This window comes from Hakea prostrata, chromosome 4 (assembly GCF_041222555.1).
Source record: "Hakea prostrata isolate BN-2017 chromosome 4, UWA_Hpros_2, whole genome shotgun sequence".
Classification (NCBI taxonomy): domain Eukaryota; kingdom Viridiplantae; phylum Streptophyta; class Magnoliopsida; order Proteales; family Proteaceae; genus Hakea; species Hakea prostrata.
The window spans coordinates 46,854,874-46,875,881 of record NC_142603.1 but is presented as its reverse complement, the minus strand read 5'-3'; the positions used below and the strand labels follow the sequence as shown (position 1 = coordinate 46,875,881).

The 21,008-nt window shown below is 36.5% G+C and overlaps 1 protein-coding gene across 1 annotated transcript; it reads right to left on the bottom strand.

Moving 5' to 3' along the window:
* On the bottom strand, positions 1-540 carry LOC149019181 (protein FAR1-RELATED SEQUENCE 5-like). The gene has a single exon (XM_089154067.1). The coding sequence runs from the start codon at positions 538-540 to the stop codon at positions 1-3; it is 540 nt and encodes a 179-aa protein (XP_089010193.1).
* Positions 541-21,008: the final 20,468 nt, after the last annotated feature.

Genomic DNA, 21,008 nt, shown 5'->3' with positions numbered 1-21,008 from the left:
TCAAAAATTTTGCAAGTCTTTCTTTGTGAAACCTAGATTTTCATTGCCCCCTGCTTGCAAACCCATCAAATTATATGTCAATCTGGTCCCCAATCCAGTTCTGTCTGCCATTTCTATTTCTGTGGCTTGGGTAGTTGATATTGCACGTTGGGAGCGCAACAAATGTGCAACTTCTTCAATCTGAAGAGCATGGTTGTGTTCCTCACAAAATTTATCTACTAGTAATCGTCCATCATTATCTCTTTTGACAATCAACCTTGCTAAACAACCAGTTCTAGTCTCAGGACGTTGTCCTTTGACTTCTACTTGTTTCTCTCTTCGATGTCCTTCTTTACTACACACGTAACACCGTTGCACGATGATAGTCTTATCTATAGTGCACCTGTGCAAATAATTTTTCCTAATGCTGAACCCAATCATACGCGCATACTTGTTATAACAGTCATATGCTTCTTCAAAAGATGTAAATTCCATGCCTATTCGAGGTGTCACATCGGCATCCATGTCCACCAATGTTGACAGTTCACTATAAAGACACATTTACAAAACTTAGTTATGAAAAACAGTTAACATTATTCAAATTCAAAGATGAAGCCAACAAACATTATGAGATGTCAAAAATTTAACACCAACTTCCCATTGCATCGGACTCATTTGTAATCAAATCGATGAGATAAGTTGGAACCTGGCATTCGATCACACATTGATCTAGTAGTAGGCATGTATATAGGCCTGAACATTTTGACAGCCGTGTCTTACAAGAACTGAAACAAGTTGTCCCATTCTACTGAATAAGCCTTTTCTGTTCCAATATAATCTCTTAGTTCGGGGTTTTTTATATGACTCATACCAAATACGTGTTTCAAATGATCTCCTTCTTGCTTTCTATAACAAATCAAAATCTAATGTTGATCTTGTTCTTGTCAAATGTGAAGTATAGTCGCTCATGTTTACAACATGAATGCAGCAGAGTTATAAACATTTGATTCAAAACAATTTACAAATAAAAATATAGAAGAAAAAAAATACCAAACCTTAAACACAAACAACCGAAAGAGGGAACAACCCCGGAAAACATAGTCTGACGAACTGATACACACATATATCAACTGAACTTAATTACATATATAAAAAAAGAAACGTTTTCACAATGCAGATACTCGTTAGAGGAAAAAGCAGGAAAAAAAGGGATCGGACTCACCAAATGCACCACTTGAATGGAGCTCAGCTGAAGGACCTTAGTTGCACTATTGCGCTGCTTCAAATGTTGAGGGCAAATGGAATATTCAGATTCGGCTGTAGAGGGGTACTTGAAGAATAGTAAGGGAGAAACGTCGGAGGCGAAAATTTATCAGAGACTTATCTGCGTCGAAGTTTCATCCAAATCGAGAGTGAAAGCTGAGAAACCAGAGAGGTTCAACGAACTGTTTTGCGTCAACGAAGCACAAATAGACTCAGCTAACCAAAAACCTATAGATTTAATCGATTCAAGAGACAAAGAGAAATCAAAGCTTGAATAGGGACAGAGAACGAAAAAGTTTGAGGTTTCGCGCCTTTTTGGGTTCGCGCCTTTTTGTTCCATTATGTATTTCTTCATTACGAGTCTGGCTCAAGTGGTCCCAGTGGTGAAAATTTTTTTATTTTTAATTTTTTTCGAAAAAGTGTTTTTCACCATGGGCCCCACGGATGTTTGTGGTCAGGAAGCGTCGGGGGAGCACTTTGTGCACCCCGTCGGGGTCGCTGATCCGTACTCTTCCGAGGCCTGGTCATGCTTTTCGTAGCTGACCAGGCGTCATCCGTTCCGCGTGGGTGGTCCCGACATTCCATGTGTCAGGCTGAAGTAGCCAGGCTTCCGATGCCTAATAATGCTTTCCGAATGTGATTAACAAAAGTTATTATGTAGATTGAAGATTATAAATTTGCGGATAAGCTAGTCAGCCAATTACTAAATGACAAAAGCTTTGATCAAAGAAACACGAAGACAATCTTATAAAAGATACAAAATTCAATGTTCATTTTCTCAAAATAAGGAGATAGATTGACCAATACATCAGAAAAAGAGTGACTTAAACAAAAAATAAGAGTTCCTTAAAGTATTCTTTCCAAAACATGATTGACATCAGATATGTGGGTCAGCAGGAGAGTCGTCATCCTTGGTTGAACTTGACGTGTCTCCATCTTCAGAATCTTTATCTTCATATTCTTCTTCACTTTCTTCATTGTCCCCTTCAGATTCATCAGAGTCAGGATATTTGAGATTTCTAAGGTCAAAGAACTTCCGGGAGGGGAGAATCCCCGAAGGAAGCATCTTGAAGTCAACAGCTGGACAAATTTTATGAATTTCAGAGAAGATCTGATCGGAACAAACCTTCACCATATTTTTGCAGAATCCAAGAAAGGCTGGATTATCTCCAGCTTCTTCAATTGCTGATGTAACGGTACTTAGAACAACTTCATGTTCATATTCAATTCTTTTCTTTTCTAATTCAAATTTTTTCCTCTCTGACTGTATTTCTTCAAGCATAACAGTCTTGTCCTTAACAATCTCATCCAATTCCAATTTCAAATTTTCCTTCTCTTTAGAAACCAAATCTAAAGAGACTCTGAGATTATCCTTCTCCTTAGAAGTCTCACGTAGGGTCAATCCCAATTGGTTTTTCTGACAGTCCAAATCGAATTTTTCCTTTGAAACTAAATCAAAGGCTTTCTGCAGACATTGATGTTGTTGCTCCAAATCAGACTTAAACTTATCAATCTTCTGGAAATTTTCCAGAATCTCATTTCTTTCTTTCTCAAACTATTTAGACCAACTAATGGCCCTTGCTAATTTTTCTCTCAGTTCATCCCTCTCAAGCGTAGCAAGTCTGGCCCTTTCCAAACCATCGTTCTTCAACATTTCAATTTGAAGAAGTTCATCCTTATGATTTAGAACTGAGGCCCTTAAATTTGACACTTCTTCCTGCAGATCAGTGCATAGATCAGAATATATTTCATAATCACTATGTAAACCATCTATATCGGAACATAGTTCCATTTCTCTAAAATGAGCAGCCTCTAATTTTCTTTCTGATGATTTCAAGCTTTTTCTCAGTTCTTCTACCTCATCAATCAATTCAAATTGCCGCTTTATGAGACTGTCATTTTCCAAAGAAAGAACCTTCTCTCTTTCCAACACTTCAGAAAAGGCATTAAAGGCAGCACCAAAACATCTGCATTCAAAGTGATGAACAGTTAACAAAAACTAGATAATAAAAGATGAAATAAAAACCTTTTTCTTGAATCAATCAACCTGAATAAGAGAAATGGAAATTCATTCCTTACCTCCAGGCATGTGAGTACAGAACAGGATCAGTCATGCTGGATGTCTCTCTTTTATCTCGAGGAATTCTGCCTTTTGTTCCCCATTCACGTGCTACTTCCCATTTCCAGTTAGTAGTGTGATTTTCCTTCAAATTCCAAACTGGGTTAAAGTGATCCCCTGAATCACCATCAGTCTGGGCATCATCTAACTGCCCAGTACCAATCGGATGAGGATTGGCGGGTTCAATTACTTCATGGGGGTTAACATCAACAACGGCATCACTAGAAGGAACTTGTAAGTCAACAACTTGAGCCGCAAAATTTACCCGCTCTTGTTGACCATTGGGAGGATCAACTGGCATAACTAAAAAAGGGGGAGCAGCATTTAACGCATCGTTATCGGGGACATTTGGGACAATCTCTTCAACAACATCGGGCATAACATTGATATCTGGAATAACATTTTCAATAACAGGGACAGTAAAAATTAAATTTGGAACACCTGGATGATCACCAAGTTCTGTATCATTGTCGGGAACATCCATCGGGATATTTTGTTCATTTTCATCTTCATGATGGGGAACAGAACTATTCTCACCAAACAATTGATCAGCCATTTGATCAATGATATTATCTGCAGCATGTGTACCAATTTCGTGAGCCATTGTCTTCATGTGATCAATAAAGTAACTAGAAAAGTCCTCACCTGGTTTTTCGGCTTCAACTGTATTTTCTAAGGGGGCAACAGTAATATCATGGGGAAGATGAGATGACATGGGGGCAGTAAACGCCTCATCCCCAGAAGAATTTTTAGGATCAATGGCTTCTTCAACAACTTTTTCCACTGAACTTTCTTTCTCAATGGGTACTGTCTCAAGGGATACTTCAATTGGGGGAGAAACAGAGGATATTTTTCTCTTGCCTTTTTTGGCAGTATGTAACTCTTCAGCAGATGAAGGACCCATGGAGCGAAGTCGATTTCTCAAGGACCTCGCTATTTGAATCGGAGTTTCAGTAGGGACAACTTTGACAAACCCAATATCAGAATTATCAGCATCTTCATTTCTTTCTACCTGATTCGGCTCCTGCCGATCAGATGGAATTTTCTCTTCAGCAACATCTTTTTTGGGCATTTTGGTTTTCTTCTTTGAAGTTTTCTTAACATCCTGCTTTCTTTTCTTCCCTGACTTCCTTGACTTGGATTGAGGTTTCTTTTCAGATTTGTTTTCTTCTGAAACAGCCTTTCGGAGTTCAGAAACATTGGGAACTTCGTATACATCAGTTCCTAATGAAAAACCAAATGTAAAAGTGCAAAACAAATATTATTTTATAGGGATGATTACTATTGTCCCCCTGTAGTTTGGTTTTATTACTAATAAAACCCTGTTCTTTATGAAATTACTGTTGCCCCCTTCCTTATAACGGTGTTAAGTAGCCGTTAAGTTTGAATATTTAATGTCTAATTTGCCCTTCATTAAAATTAAGAAATCAAAAGAGGATGCTACCCCACTTATAAAAATCAGATTAAATGTCAATGTTACCATAAACTTCATTTATTTTGAATTAATGAAATGGGCAAAATCCAAATCAGATTTGGTTTCCCGCCTTCACTAAGTTTCATTTATTTTGAATTAAAGAAATGTGCAAAATCCAAATCTGATTTGGTTTCCCACTTACACTAAATTTCATTTTTTTATTTCATTCATTTTGAATTAAAGAAATGAGAAAAATCAAATCCAATTTGATTTCCCACCTTCACTAAACTTCATTTATTTTGAAAATATTTTAGGTGATATTCAGTTTCTAATTTGAGTTGAATTCGATTTTCCTTCCTCTTCGGTTTCTATTTAAGTTTTATTCAATCATTCTTTCTTTATTTGGTGGTTTTTTGTTTTTTTAGAATAAAACAGATTATAGTTACTTTTTATTCCACAGTTAATTAAGGGTATTACTGTAACTTGACAAAAGGGCAAATAAGTAAAGAGATAAGTATAAGGGTATTTTGGGATTTTTGAGAAAATATAAAGATGCCATATCATCAATAAACTAACGGAACTTAACAGTAGGGGGGCAATAGTAATTGAAGACAAAGTTAAAGGTTGGATTAGTAATTTTGATAAGTACAGGGGATACAGTAGTAATAAAATCAAAATACAGGGGGCCAATAGTAATTATCCCTATTTTATATTAAAAAAAATTACAAATTTCTCAAACAATTTCATTGTATACCTGGTAGAAGACCATGGCTGGCCAGACCTGCATCAGTTCTTAGATCGGCCGCATCAACTGGTTCTCCACTGGGAATTAAATCCCAAGTCTCTTGGTCATACTCATTTAGTTTAGGACGCTTATTCAAGGGAAGAAGAGAACTTAAAGAGTGCAAACACCAACGGGAACGATAGTTAGGAGTGGGAATGGCACATAAAAAATACTTTTCTCTCCATTGTTTGTTGTCACAAGGGATGGAGGAATCAGTAAAAATTCGGGTTTCTGGACCCAACTCACTCGCAATACATGTTCTTCTCGCAAAGTGGATGTAACCTCTCTCACGGGAAACTTTAAGAGTATGATATTTTCTGAAGAGTTCTATAGAAGGGAGACGCCCCATTCTACGAATAAAAGGAAAAAAGCTGTAAACCAATCTCCAACTGTTTGGAGTAAGTTGACAAGGACAGACATGGTAGTAGTCAAGCAGTGACTGAACTATGGGAACCAAAGGAACTCTAAAACCAGACTCAAGATGGTCAAGGTAAACAGCAATAACTCCAGGCTCTGCATCATATGGACGTTCAGAGGATCCATGAACCCATACCTTAGCATCGGAGGGAAAGAGATAATCTTCCAAGTACGAAGACAAGGTGCGATTTTTTAAGCTTACTTGGATACCACTCCGGACCAGCATATCTTGGATCTTTCTTCTCTACAGACATGTCTACAGGTGTGTAAGGAACGATATCTTCATAATGAGCATAAAGAGCGGGTTTCCAGTCTAAGGGGACTTGATCAGACGACAAAATAGTTAGGGTTTCCTCTGTTTGATCGGCAATAGAAGGAGTATCAGGTCGGTTTGAAGTACTGGGTGCTGAAGGATTACTTGCAGAATCCATGTCAAATGATAAAAGAGAAGAGTAAAGATTCGAAGACTGTAAGTAAGAGCAGTAAGAGCAATGAAAATGGCGGATGATTACAATTTGTTTTCAAATGAGCGAGAGCAAATAACAGCGGATGAATAAATAGAAGGACGACGTAAGGCAAAAGAGGAGGAGGGTTCTTGAAAAATTGGAGGGAAGTATAAGATGTTTCAGATCAATGGCTATATCTATTCGTACTTGACGCGTGGAGTCAATCAGTTGATTTAAAAGCATTACCTCTGGACACGTGGATGATATCAAACGAAAGAAGAGAGATATGATAACCGCATGTTGGGAAAAATTTTAATTTATGATCAAATGGCGCAAAGGAGGAAAACGTCAAAGAAGACAAAAAGTAAAATTGAAGAGAGAGAACAAAAATGTCTGACATACGAAGATTTTGGCTGATCTTACAGAGATTTGTGGGCTGAGCACAGTAATCTATGGTTAGGGTTACGATGCACGGATCGACTCCACGACTTAATTATAAGGATTTTTTTATTCTTGTTGTTTTTGGAAATTGACTTAATTAAAACGATTAAGTCTGAGGTTTCAGTATTTAAAATATAATTAATTTTGGAAATTACAGGGCGTTGATCAAGTAAAACCCTGCGAGGTGGAGGAAATATTTAAAAAGTTTGATATGTGGGGAAAATATTTTCTTAACAAAAACGACGAAATTTACAAGACGATGACGTGCACAACATTCTGGAATTACCTAATAATTTATTCAAACCTCCTGACCAGACTCTCAGATAAGTTGACCCTGATCAGCATGGGGCTCGTGTTGTCAATAAAATACCCCAACCTCGGTTCAAGGTGATTCACTCTGGTCTAAATCTAAGATTATCGGTTTAATTCCATTATATAAAGCAGTCTCTGGGTCGCCCAACAGCTAAGAAGAAGGCCTAATAATGGTGGATGCTACTCAACCAACCATTAAAACACAAAAAGGATGTTATATTACAAAAGACAATAGATTAATTGATAGAGAAAAAGGAACTAAGGGGGCAAGATATATTAATATATCAGAAAAATACTGAAACTGACTTTTTCTAAAACAAAAAATATAACAAAGGACTTTCAATGTTTCTATTCAAAGCTAAACATCAAAGATTTGGGTCTGCAGGAGTGTGGATATCATCTTTCTTGGATGGTGATTCATCGCTACAATCACCATCCTTACTTGAACATTCGGTTTCTTCCTCTTCAGAATCATTATCTTCATTGTCTTCTTCACTTTCTCCATTATCATCTGCAGAATCCTCAAAGTCAGGATGCTTCAAATTATTGAGATGAAAGAACTTACGAGAGGGAACACACTCTGGAGGAAGCGATTTAAAATCAATGTTTGGACAGATCCTGAGTATCTCAGAAAAAATATGATCAGAACAGACTTTCACTACAGTCTTGCAAAACCTTAGGAAACTTGGGTTGTCTCCTGCTTCTTCAACTGCAGAGGTAACAGAACTTAGGAGAAGTTCATGATCATCCTTCATTCTTTTCTTCTCAAGTTCAAATTGCACTTCTGCTTCTTTTTTCTCTTCCTGAAACTTCACAACCATGGAAGTCCTCTCTTTTACACTTTCTTTCCAGGCAACAGATTATTTTTGTAATTCCATACATACTTCATTGTAAGAAGTCCTCATATTGTCCTTCTCCAAGGACATCTCACTCAGACCCAAACTCAAATTGTCTTTCTGGATTTCCAGATCTTCTTTCTCCTTCGAAAGAGAATCAAATGCTTGTTGCAACAATTCATTTCTTCTTTCAAAGTTCAAATTCAATTTCTCCACTTCTTCTAATTTGATTTTCCATTCTGCTGTTTCTCTTTCAAAACCTTGGGACCAAGCAATTGCCCTTGCCAACTTAGCCTGAATTTCATCTCTTTCATAAGTGGCAAGTCTCGCCCTCTCCAATGCATTATTCTTCAGCATCTCAATCTGCAAGAAGTCTTCCTTATATTTCATTAACGAATCCTTTAAACTTGAAACTTCTTCCTGCAAAAAACAGTGCTTGTATTAGAAGAAATTTGAAAATCATCTTCCAAAATATATATCTCAAAACATAAATCCTTTCTCTCTGAACTGAGCAGACTCTAATTTCCTTTATGATGATTTGAAACAATTCTTGAGTTCTCGTACCTGATCATTCAATTCAAAATTACGTTTGATCAAATTTGTCATTTTCCAAAGACATAGATTTCTGTCTTTCCAAGACCTCAACAAAAGCATTGAAAGCAGCACCAAAGCATCTGCAGAAAAAGTGATAAAGACTTAGCAAAGCAATGGATAATGAAAGTAAATTTATCTTAACAATAACGATAATAGTTAAGTTTTTACCCCCATGCATGTGTGTAAAGCCCATCAGCAGACATGGCAGCAGTCTCTCTTTTGTCACGGGGTATTCTACCCTTGGTCCCCCATTCACGGGCAACTTCCCATTTCCAATTGGCACTATGATTTTCTTTCAAACCCCAAACAGGCTGAAAATGGTCACCAGAGTCAGCAACACTTTGGGCATCTTCTAATTGGCCAGGGCCAATTGGGTGTGGGTTCACATCTTCAACCACATTATCATGATTAACATCTATAGCGGCGTCATTCGAATCTACTTGCATGTCAACAACTTCAGCCGCAATGTTCTCTTCATCATCAGATCCATTAAGAGGATCAGCTGGCATATCAAATTCAGGGGGAGCAGCATGAACAAAATCTTCATTTGGCAGACCAATCTGTGCATTCTCTTCACCAATATCAACAGCAATGTTTATGTCTGGAACAATATTGTCAAAAACAAGGGCAGGCAAAGCAGTAGGATCATGTATAGGGGGAGCCAAATGAGGGGCAAGCAAAGCAGGATCATTTATAGGGGGAGCAAAAACAGGGGCAGGCAAATCAGGATCATGTATAGGGGGAGCCAAAACAGGGGCAGGCAAATCAGGATCATGTATAGGGGGAGCCAAAACAGGGGCAGGATCATGCATAGGGCGACCAAAAGCTAAAACATGGTCATCATCAGCAACAACATTTTCATTTTCAGGAATATCCTTACGGATATTCTCTTCATAAACAAATTCAGGGGGAGGAGCGGGAACAGAAGTGTTATCATCAAACACCAGATCAGCCATTTCTTCAATAACATCACCTGCAGCATTAGCAAGAATTTCTTCTGCCATATTCTTTAGATTTTCAATGGAATAATCAGGTATTTCCTTACCTTGATATTCATTCTCAACCATATTGTTTGGGAGAACAGAAACATCATGAGGTAGCATGGGTGACATGGGAGGAGTGACCACTTCATTCCTAGAACAATAAACGGGCTCACCAGTCTCTTCAGCTACACTGTCAGGTGTTCCAGCAGGATGGGAAACCCCTGATTTTTCTTTCTTTCTTTTCTTGGAAGCTGATACCTTGTGGCCTGAAGAGGGACCTACTGAGTTCACTTTACAACTTAGGCTTCTGGAGGTTCTTGAGGTTCTTGTTCGAACAGGAGGGTTTTTACTGTCAATCACTTTCACAAACTCAATATCGGGCATTTCTTCATCAGCATTTTCTTGTACAATTTCTTCTTGTACCTGGTCTACCTTTTGCTGACCAGATGGACATTTTCTCTCAGCACTCTTCTTACCAACCTTTCTCTTGGGGGGATGAGGCAACCTGAGAATGTTTTCTTTTCTTACCTGACTTCACAGGTTTGGAATCACGCTTTTGTTCTTCTGAAGCAACCTTTCGGAGTTCATAAATGTTAGGGATTTGATAAACATCAGTCCTTGTAAAAGAAACAGTTGTGAACAACTGCAACAAAATTTATAGTATTAAAAAAGGGAAAACAGCCCCCGACGATAACTAAGATCCCGACAAAAACAACCAACCAACGCAAAACAAGCCCCCCGAAGTCGAGCCCGAGATGTGGCATCTCCAATTAAAAACCCAAAATACCCACACTCTACAACCCGCAAGCAAGAATACCCAAAATGTAGAGAAAAAATAACAAACGACCATAAAAAACACCAAAATAAAGAAAAAAAGAATAAAAAAAATAGAAACCAAGAGGAGGGAAGAAGAACAACCAAAGGAAACCGAAACAACACGAACCCCGGCAAGATTGTGGCGCAAGGGGGAGAAAGGAACAAACCCCAGGGGAGGGACGGCCAATAAAAAGCACCGCCCCCCCCCAAAAAAAAGGGTCCCCCACGAGCAGAGGAGAAGGGGGAAACCAAATTGAATGAATTTGTCAATTCTTTAATCAAATAAATAAGTTTAGTGAAGGTGGAAAACCAATATTTTTTAATTCAAAAAAATGAAGTAGGGTAAAATGACATTTAACGGTTTTATAAATGGGGTAGTATCGTTTCGATTCTTAATTTTAATGAAGGACAAAGTGGACATACAATTCAAACTACGGCAACACCGTTATAAGGAAGGGGGCACAGATTTGTAAAGAAGGGTTTTATTAGTAATAAAATCAAGTACGCAACAAAATTTATAGTCTTAAAAAAAATAAGAAGAAGAAGACGAAAAACCCTATCTTATGTACCTGGTAAGAGGTTGTGAGTTGCCAATCCAGCATCAGTCTTCAGTTTTGTTGCATCAATGGGTATTCCAGACGGGATGAGGCTCCATGTTTCCTGATCATATGCACTGAGTGTAGGACGCTGGTTCAAAGGACGAAGGGATTCCTTTGTATGGAAACACCATCGAGAGCGGTAATTGGGAATGTGGATGGAACAAAAAAAAAATACCTTTCTCTCCATTTCTTGTTGTCATGAGGAATAGAGTGCTCTGTGAAGATTTTGGTTGTGTTACCCAACTCAGTAGCAATACTATTTCTTCGAGCAAAATGGAGATAACCACGCTCACGGGAAACTTTGAGTCTGTGAAAATTTCTAAAAAGTTGGATAGATGGGGTGCGGGCCATTTGACGGATGAAGGCAAAGAAACAGTAAACCAACTTCCAATTGTTGGCAGTAAGTTGAGAAGGGCAGACGCGGTAGTAGTCAAGTAAAGACTGGACAATCGGAATCACAGGAACTCTAAATCCAGAATCAAGGTGATGGAGGTAAACGGCAATAACGCCGGGGCAAGCATTATATGGACGCACAGAATGTTCGTGGAACCCATAACTTGGCATTAGAAGGAAAATGGAAATCTTGACGGTAAGACGAAAGGTGAGATTCTTTGACCGTAGTTGGATACCATTCTGGTCCAGCATGTCTGGGGTACATCTTTGCTTTGGTGGTGTCCAAGGGAACATAAGGAGTTATTTCTTCGTCCACAGCATACGGAGCAGGGCTATCAACATTAACATGTGAAGGCGCATTCACTTGTTCGGAGGTGGGGCCTGATGAATTCATAGAGGGATCCATGAAGAAGAACAAGAAAGGCAGCAACGAAGGTTCAGGAATTATGATAATGGAGTATGAAGAGCAAAACTGCGGGTTATGGGCCGAAGCGAATGACAAGGAGTAAATAAATACGAAGATGAGGTGACATATTGAAAAGACTCTTGAAAAGTGGAGGGAAATATGCGATGCTTCAGATCGACGGCTATAACTGTTCGTAATCGACGCTTGGGGTTTATCGGTGGATTTGGAAACATTGCGACTAGACACGTGGATAAAATAAAAACGATTAAGGAGATCATTACAATCGTGCGATGGGAAGCAAATAATATTTATTGATCAAACGACGGAGAAGAAGATAACGTCAAGGAAGCTTGACAGGTGCATTAATGAGGTGATTTGATTTGGGGCGGCTGACCTCAGAATTTGGATGATTACAAAACATTTGGGGCGGCTGACCACAAGAGGCATTATGGTTAAACATATTGAGATCAGCGTCTAAATTGATGACAACCTGACAATCCGAATTCCAATACAAATCTCAAAAATGAATGATTTCTGGAAATAATACGAAAGGTTAAAGGATAAAAAACTTGATGACGAAGATTAAGCGCATGAAAGCAATTGAACTTTAAGAGTCAAAAGTACAGAATGAACGGTTCTGATTGAATTAAATCCAACTTCTATTGATTAATATTTCCGAAGTTGATATGAATTGAACGATACTGATGACCTAAAGTACTGAGGAATGGGAATTTTTCACAAACGGTACAAAATATAGAATATTCTGAAGTCATGTGAAGGAAAGATTCAAACCTACTGACCAGACTCTAATACAAATTCAACCTGATCAGCTTGCTTGTGCGCTCATGCTGTCACTAAAATATGGTCATCCCGGTTATTCCCATTATACACAGATCAAGCAGCATTGATCTGTCTCAGACCTCCAGCCCGTCAACCTAATTCAAACTTCCAAAAATAAAAGAAACAAGATCTAACCTACTCAAAATAAATAATTTCAAAAGCAAATACGTGTTTCAAAAAGAATAATTAAATCATACCAACATTTGTTTACTGAGACAAAGTTCTCTACTACATCAGCTGTAAAACGATTTGGTAAAGTACTGAATGTAATGTGGCAACCTGAAATCCACCAACTTCACGGTATGACACACCGGACTTGAGAAACAGAGACAATAGAAGTAGCAATATACTTGATAGTCAAAACCTGAGTCTGTGATGAAACATAATCATTCTGTTTCAAGTACCTTCATAAGGGTGATGGGCGATTCAACTATCTGATCAGTCTGATGAAACGGAATCATTCCGTTTAAAATAGGTTCAGAACAGAACCATTCAATTTTACCAAGTTTGCCTAAATGTAATCGCAATCATACATACAAAACCTTCATATCTTCATAATTTTTTGGTAAATTAGAATAACAACTGTACATACCAACTCTTTATGTGAAGAATTTTTGTATTGGAAACCCCAAATAAAAACTAAAAATATCCCATAATTGACCAACCAATCACTGTTATGAACACTGAAATTTCCAAATGAAGAATTACAATAACGTGTATGGTCTATCATTGTTTTATACAAATTTAAAGGGAATAAACAATGTTTCAATATGAATGTCATGTTTCAATTATTTGTTTCATCAAACTGTAATTGTCATATGAAAGGTTGATATGACAAATAAAAGAATTGGATGTCCAGAGCATCATATATAGAAGCTGTGGTTCAACAAATTGCTGATACCTTAATGTTCACTACACCAGCACAATATTATTCACCGTGACTTGAAGCCTGACAAATGCCTGTTCCTGAATGAAATCCACAATTCGCCTTTGAAGATTATGGACTTTGGTTTGAGTTTGTCGATGACTTCACTGGCCCAATTGTTGGAACGTTTGCTTCAATTGATTATGTCTCACAAGAGACTTCATCACGTCAGAATTCCACTTTCCCTCCTTTCTGGGTAATGTCTGCAAATTCATGTGAAATATAGTCGATATTCATGCACATACTAAAATTTAAATACATTAATAAACTTAAAAGGATTCCTAAATGATTCCTTATTGAATATTAATTGATAGTTTACAATTATAAAGAAGAATACGATGCGGATTAAAACACATAAAACCATGAGCTTTCTTTATATATATATATGTATACCAACCATATGAATTTCAAAGGTTACCATTTTTCAGATCACACCAACCGTTGTCTTGTTCCTGGAGATGTTTATTTCATGCTGACTGGGATTAGACCTATTTAGGTTCTAATCTTACATTTATTTGTGTCTTCCAATATCTATTTTATAAACACAGAAGTACAAAAGATGGACCAGTTGAGATGACGATTGATAGGGGGATTATCCATAGATGGTTTCAAGAAATAAATGTAAAATTAAAGGAAAATGAAGGTTCTTAAGACTCTGATGCAAAGGAAAACATCAGTCAAGCATCAGTATTTGTCAAAAGTACTGATTTAATGAAATGAAGTCTGTGAACAACCACCCCCTGTATACCTAAACCAGAAACACCTAAAATCCATCCATATAAGATAAAAAATTATTATATGATGATTCATCAGATGCACCAGATGTTGTATTTCACAAGTTATGATCCCTTTATTGAGATAACATTATACTTTACAAACTGAACCATAACTAAATGTCATAAATAAGTGACTATTAGTTATGGGTTAATGTGAAATATTGTTACTTCTCACAAATGATCATAAATCCACCTCACTTAAAGTGCTCAATTGAATTGGCAGTTGATGTTTTTGATGGGAAAACGTATGTGAGCCATTGTTATATAAAGGGTCCCTGAACCTAGCAAATAGATTAAGTCAGACACCATCATTCTGAGTTTGCTAGGGTTCAGAAGAATCCTTAAATCATTTTATTATATCTGCAAAACTTTAGTAGGATCAATGGCAGGAGGTATATAAAAGACTTCGCTTCCGCATTTGTTTTATCATATGAATTTAGATTTTCATGCTTATAATTTGTTTAACTACTAACATTTGGCATCAGAGCCTTTTTCTAATATCTACCTTGATCCAAGGATGTCATGGTTTTTGACATATCTATGATGGTATTTCAAATTTTCACAAAAAGAGAGGTTATTAAGTAAACTCCAATGAATTTATATGTATATTTGTACTTTTATATCATGTTTTCTTCTTCTAATTATCGTTACCCAATAGGGATTGATTGATTTTAAGCTATTGGGGTTCCCTCGTTGTTTAAGAATGAATTTATTTAAAATCCCTTCTTATGATGTAATTTTTGTATCATTAAAAGTTTCCAATTTGAAAATTATTGAAGGGAAATATAAAAAAAAAAAAAAAAAAGGTAAGAAAAGTATTACGTTTGAATACATTCATTATTTAATTTGTTATTTATTGAAATCTTGGTTAAGTGCAATTATATATATTTGACAGAAAATAATTAATAATAATAAATTATATTCATTCTCTTTTATTCTTAAATTAAGGAAAGAAATGAATAATAAATGAAGATACTTATGTTCATTTATTTATTTATTTATTTTTAAACTCTCTAGAATATTTTTAATATTATTAATGATTTGTCACTTAATGAATATTTCTTGAGCATGATTACATGATTTATTGTTGTCATTACAGTTTATTTTGAATCTAATATTTCTAATATTTGCATATTGGAACCAATATTTATCAATTTATGCATGATAGAATTATGACTTTTATTAATTATGTGTAATTATCTAATTGTATGCAATTTCAGTGTATGATTTTATTGATGCATGCAATTTTTATATATGTAATCATACATAAAATCCAATGTCATGTGATCAATATAATTTGACTAATTAAAGATTAGCCACAGCATCTTTAATTATTTAAATTATATATTAAGAGTCTCTAAATCGCATAAGGTATATGACATTCATTGTAATTAATATATTAATATAATGGAATTTATCCCACAGGAACTTCTGTTATATTAATTTGATTAATTAGGATGATACAACAAATTATATTTCTTAATTTACCCACAGGAATTGAGAAAATGAACATGATTTATTGGTTTCATCATTAAATTAATATGGATCTATTTTAGAAAATCTGGCCCACAGGTGGTTTTCTGTATATTGTTTGATTCATATTCTTCCTTAATTTACATTGGTAAATTATGATTAATATTTATTTTCCTCGAGTCATTGACATAAGTGTGTATATTTTATTTATGCAGTTCCATTACCTATGAATATGTTTGATATTAAGTGTGATGTTCCTGAACTAAAGGGTGACAACTATAAGGTTTGGAAAGAGTTGATTCTCCTTCAATTGGGGTGGATGGACATTGACTATCCCATCCGGAAAGAAGAACCACCTACAGTTACTAATACTAGCACTAAGGAAGAAAATGATCTTTATGATCGCTGGGAGCGGTCTAACCGCCTTAGCGTTATGTACATAAAAACCAAACTTTCTCCTAGTATTCGTGGTTCTGTTGAGAGGCATAATAAGGCTAAAGAATTGTTGAAAGCTATTGATGAACAATTTGAGTCTTCTGAAAAAGCACATGCCATGACCCTAATTATGCAATTGACATCCCTACGGCTCACTAGTGTAAGAAGTGTGCGTGAACACATCATGAGGATGAGGGACATTGTCGCTCAGCTCAAAAATTTAGAGGTTGATATATCTGAGTCCTTCCTTGTATACTTTATTCTAAACACTCTTCCACCGCAATATGGACCTTTTAAAATCTCTTATAACACACATAAGGAGAAATGGTCAATTAATGAACTCATGACCATGTGTGTTCAAGAGGAAGGTCGACTGACTATGGAGTTAGGGGAAAGTGTTCATTTGGCCATACAAGGAAAGTTCAAAGGGCAAGGCAAGCAGAAGGGAAAGGGTAAAATGCCACCCCAATCTGACATTAAGAAGGAATCCAAATGCTTCTTCTGTAAAAAGAAGGGACATATGAAGAAGGATTGTGCTAAATTTAAGGCCTGGCTCGAAAAGAAAGGTATTTATATCTCTTGTGTTTGTTATGAATCTAATATGATAGATGTAAGTCATAACACATGGTGGATTGACTCTGGGTCTACAATCCATATTTGGAATTCCTTGCAGGGTTTTCTCAACCACAGGAAGCCAGTAGGAAATGAACGATGCATCTATTCAGGAAACAAGATGCAATCGCATGTGGAAGCTATTGGAACTTGCAGATTAGTTCTTAGTAGTGGTTTTGTCTTAATTTTAGAAAAGACCTTTTATGTTCCAAGTTTTTCGAGAAACTTGATTTCTGTTTCAGCACTTTTACCTTTGGAATATTCCTTTAACTTTTCAGATTCATTTTTTGGTTTATCATATAAATCTGAAATTGTTGGGAATGGTACCTTGTCTGATGGTCTTTTTCACATTAATTTGCAAGATAATACCAAATGCGATGCGATGCATGTTCATGTTAATGCTGGTATAAAGCGATGTGTTATAAACGAGGAATCTTCTATGTTGTGGCACCGTAGATTAGGACATATTTCCCTAGAGAGAATTAAAAGGCTAGTAAAAGATGGAGTATTAAGTACTTTAGATTTTACTGATTATGATACTTGTGTGGATTGCATAAAGGGAAAGCAAACCAACAAGTCAAAGAAGGGTGCCAAGAGGAGTACAAATCTATTAGAAATCATACATACAGACATTTGCTGTCCAGATATGGATAGTCAGAATTACTTCATCTCCTTTATAGATGATTACTCACGATACATGTATCTCTACATGCTTCATAATAAGTATGAGGCGTTAGATGCCTTTAAAGTATTTAAATCTGAAGTGGAGAAACAATGTGAAAAGCACATCAAAATCGTGAGATCAGATAGAGGTGGAGAATATTATGGTAGATACACTGAAAATGGACAAGCACCTGGTCCATTTGCAAAGTTTCTTGAAGAGCATGGCATAGTTGCCCAATATACCATGCCTGGTTCTCCAGACCAGAATGGTGTAGCAGAGAGAAGAAACCGAACATTAATGGACATGGTGCGAAGTATGCTTAGTAGCTCCAAGCTTCCTAAGTCTTTGTGGATTGAGGCACTTAAGACGGCAGTGTATATATTGAACCGAGTTCCAACTAAGGCTATCCCACAGACACCGTTTGAGTTGTTCAAGGGTTGGAAACCGAGTTTGCGACATATACGTGTTTGGGGATGCCCGTCTGAGGTAAGAATCTACAATCCACATGAGAAGAAGCTAGACCCAAGGACCATTAGTGGGTATTTCGTAGGATATGCAGAAAGGTCTAAGGGATATAGATTTTATTGTCCATCTCATACAACTAGGATTGTGGAATCAAGAAATGCAAAATTTCTTGAGAATGACTTGATTAGTGGGAGTGATCAATCCAGAGACTTAGTTTCTGAGAAAGATCATTCAGATATTCACCCTTCAACCTCAAGTTTAAGATTGGTTGTTGTTCACAACACCCCTTCGGAACAATCAAATGTTGAGCAACCGGTCATTGAAGATCCGCAACTTGCTGATGTTGATCTAGTAGATCCAATTGTTCAACAATTACCAGAACTTGTTGAACAATCAGTTGAACAACATCCTCCTCAGGAGGGTGTTAATGCAACATTAAGAAGATCTACGAGAATAAAGAAATTAGCAATTCCTAGTGATTACGTAGTGTATTTACAAGAATTTGACTACAATATCGGAGCTGAGAATGATCCTGAAATGTTTTTACAAGCCATGAATTGCAACGAATCTAATCTATGGTACAACGCCATGAAGGAAGAGATGGATTCTATGGCATCTAATGGAGTCTGGGATTTGGTAGAATTGCCCAACGGGATGAAGGCTATTAGTTGTAAATGGGTCTTCAAGACTAAAAGGGACTCATTGGGCAACATTGAGAGATATAAAGCCAGACTCGTAGCTAAAGGATTTACTCAAAAGGAGGGAATTGATTATACAGACACATTTTCCCCGTATCTAAGAAAGATTCTCTTCGTATAATTTTGGCACTGGTTGCCCACTTTGATATGGAGTTGCACCAAATGGATGTGAAAACTGCGTTCCTCAATGGAGATCTAGAGGAGGATATTTACATGAAACAACCTGAAGGATTCACTTCTAATAATGGTGAGCATTTGGTCTGCAAGCTTAAGAAATCCATATACGGATTGAAACAAGCCTCTAGACAATGGTATTTAAAATTTCATGATGTTATCTCTTCATTTGGTTTTATAGAGAACATCATTGATCAATGTATATACCCGAAGGTTAGTGGGAGTAAAATTTGTTTCCTTGTGCTATATGTGGATGATATTTTACTTGCAACCAATGATAAAGGGTTTCTACATGAGGTGAAACAATTCCTCTCTAAGAGTTTTGACATGAAGGATATGGGTGAGGCTTCTTATGTCATTGGCATTAAGATCCATAGAGATAGACCTCAAGGGATTTTAGGTCTAACTCAAGAAACCTATATCAATAAAATCTTAGAAAGATTTCGGATGAGGAATTGTTCACCAAGTGTAGCACCCATTGTAAAGGGTGACAAGTTCACTTTGAACCAATGCCCGAAGAATAATCTAGAAAGGGAACAAATGAACAACATTCCATATGCCTCTGCAATTGGAAGCTTGATGTATGCTCAGGTTTGCACAAGACCTGACATTGCTTTCGTTGTGGGAATGTTAGGAAGATATCAGAGTAACCCTGGTATAGACCACTGGAAAGCTGCTAAGAAGGTGATGAGGTACCTTCAAGGTACTAAGAATTACATGCTTATGTATAGACGAATTGGCAATCTGGAGGTAGTCGGTTACTGTGATTCAGATTTCGCCGGTTGTGTTGATTCTCGTAAATCGACATCAGGATATATTTTTATGCTCGCTGGTGGAGCAGTATCATGGAGGAGTGCCAAGTAGACTTTGACAGCTACTTCCACTATGGAGGCCGAGTTCGTTTCTTGTTTTGAGGCTACCTCGCATGGTGTATGGTTGAAGAATTTCATTTCTGGGCTTAGAATTGTAGATTCTATCTCTAGGCCACTAAAGATATTTTGTGACAATTCAGCTGCTGTTTTCTTGGCTAAGAATAGTAAGAGTAGTAGTCGAAGCAAGCACATCGACATTAAGTATTTAGCTGTAAGGGAACGTGTTAAGGAAAACAAAGTGGTCATTGAACACATCAGCACTGAATTGATGATAGCTGATCCATTAACTAAAGGCATGCCACCAAAGAATTTTAAGGATCATGTAGTTAAAATGGGACTTGGTTCCATTATGTGATTTCATTGTATGAATGATCTTTGATGAAGCTCTTATTCATTATGTTGTTATTCTCAATTTCGGTGTACACATTCATTATTTGAGAGTAAACATATATTGTTGGACCTTGAATAAACATAGGGTTTATTCATTAAGTAATATGAGCAGATTGGAAGGAAAATGCATTGTAATACATGGAAGATAATACTCATTCTAAGAGGACTTATCGCCATGATTCATGTGTTTTTGGTCCATTGAGTATAAATGTGGATATAGTATGATAACCCACATTGTGAAATATTGGGATCAAGTGGGAGAATGTTGTATTTCACAAGTTATGATCCCTTTATTGAGATAACATTATACTTTACAAACTGAACCATAACTAAATGTCATAAATAAGTGACTATTAGTTATGGGTTAATGTGAAATATTGTTACTTCTCACAAATGATCATAAATCCACCTCACTTAAAGTGCTCAATTGAATTGGCAGTTGATGTTTTTGATGGGAAAACGTATGTGAGCCATTGTTATATAAAGGGTCCCTGAACCTAGCAAATAGATTAAGTCAGACACCATCATTCTGAGTTTGCTAGGGTTTAGAAGAATCCTTAAATCATTTTATTATATCTGCAAAACTTTAGTAGGATCAATGGCAGGAGGTATATAAAAGACTTCGCTTCCGCATTTGTTTTATCATATGAATTTAGATTTTCATGCTTATAATTTGTTTAACTACTAACACCGGAGGGGAAAAAAAAAAAGGAAATAAAAAAAAAAAAAGAAATAAAAAAAAAAAAAAAAAAAAAATTGAGGGGAGGGGAAAAAAAAAAGGGGGGGGGGGGGAAAAAAAAAAAAAAAAAAAAAAAAAAAAAGAGAAGAAAAAAAAAAAAATAAAAAAAAAAAAAAAAAAAAAAGAGGGGGGGGGGGGGAGGG

Excerpts from the sequence above, each read along its gene's own strand:
- LOC149019181 (XM_089154067.1), bottom strand. The coding sequence starts at position 540 with ATGTGTCTTTATAGTGAACTGTCAACATTGGTGGACATGGATGCCGAT.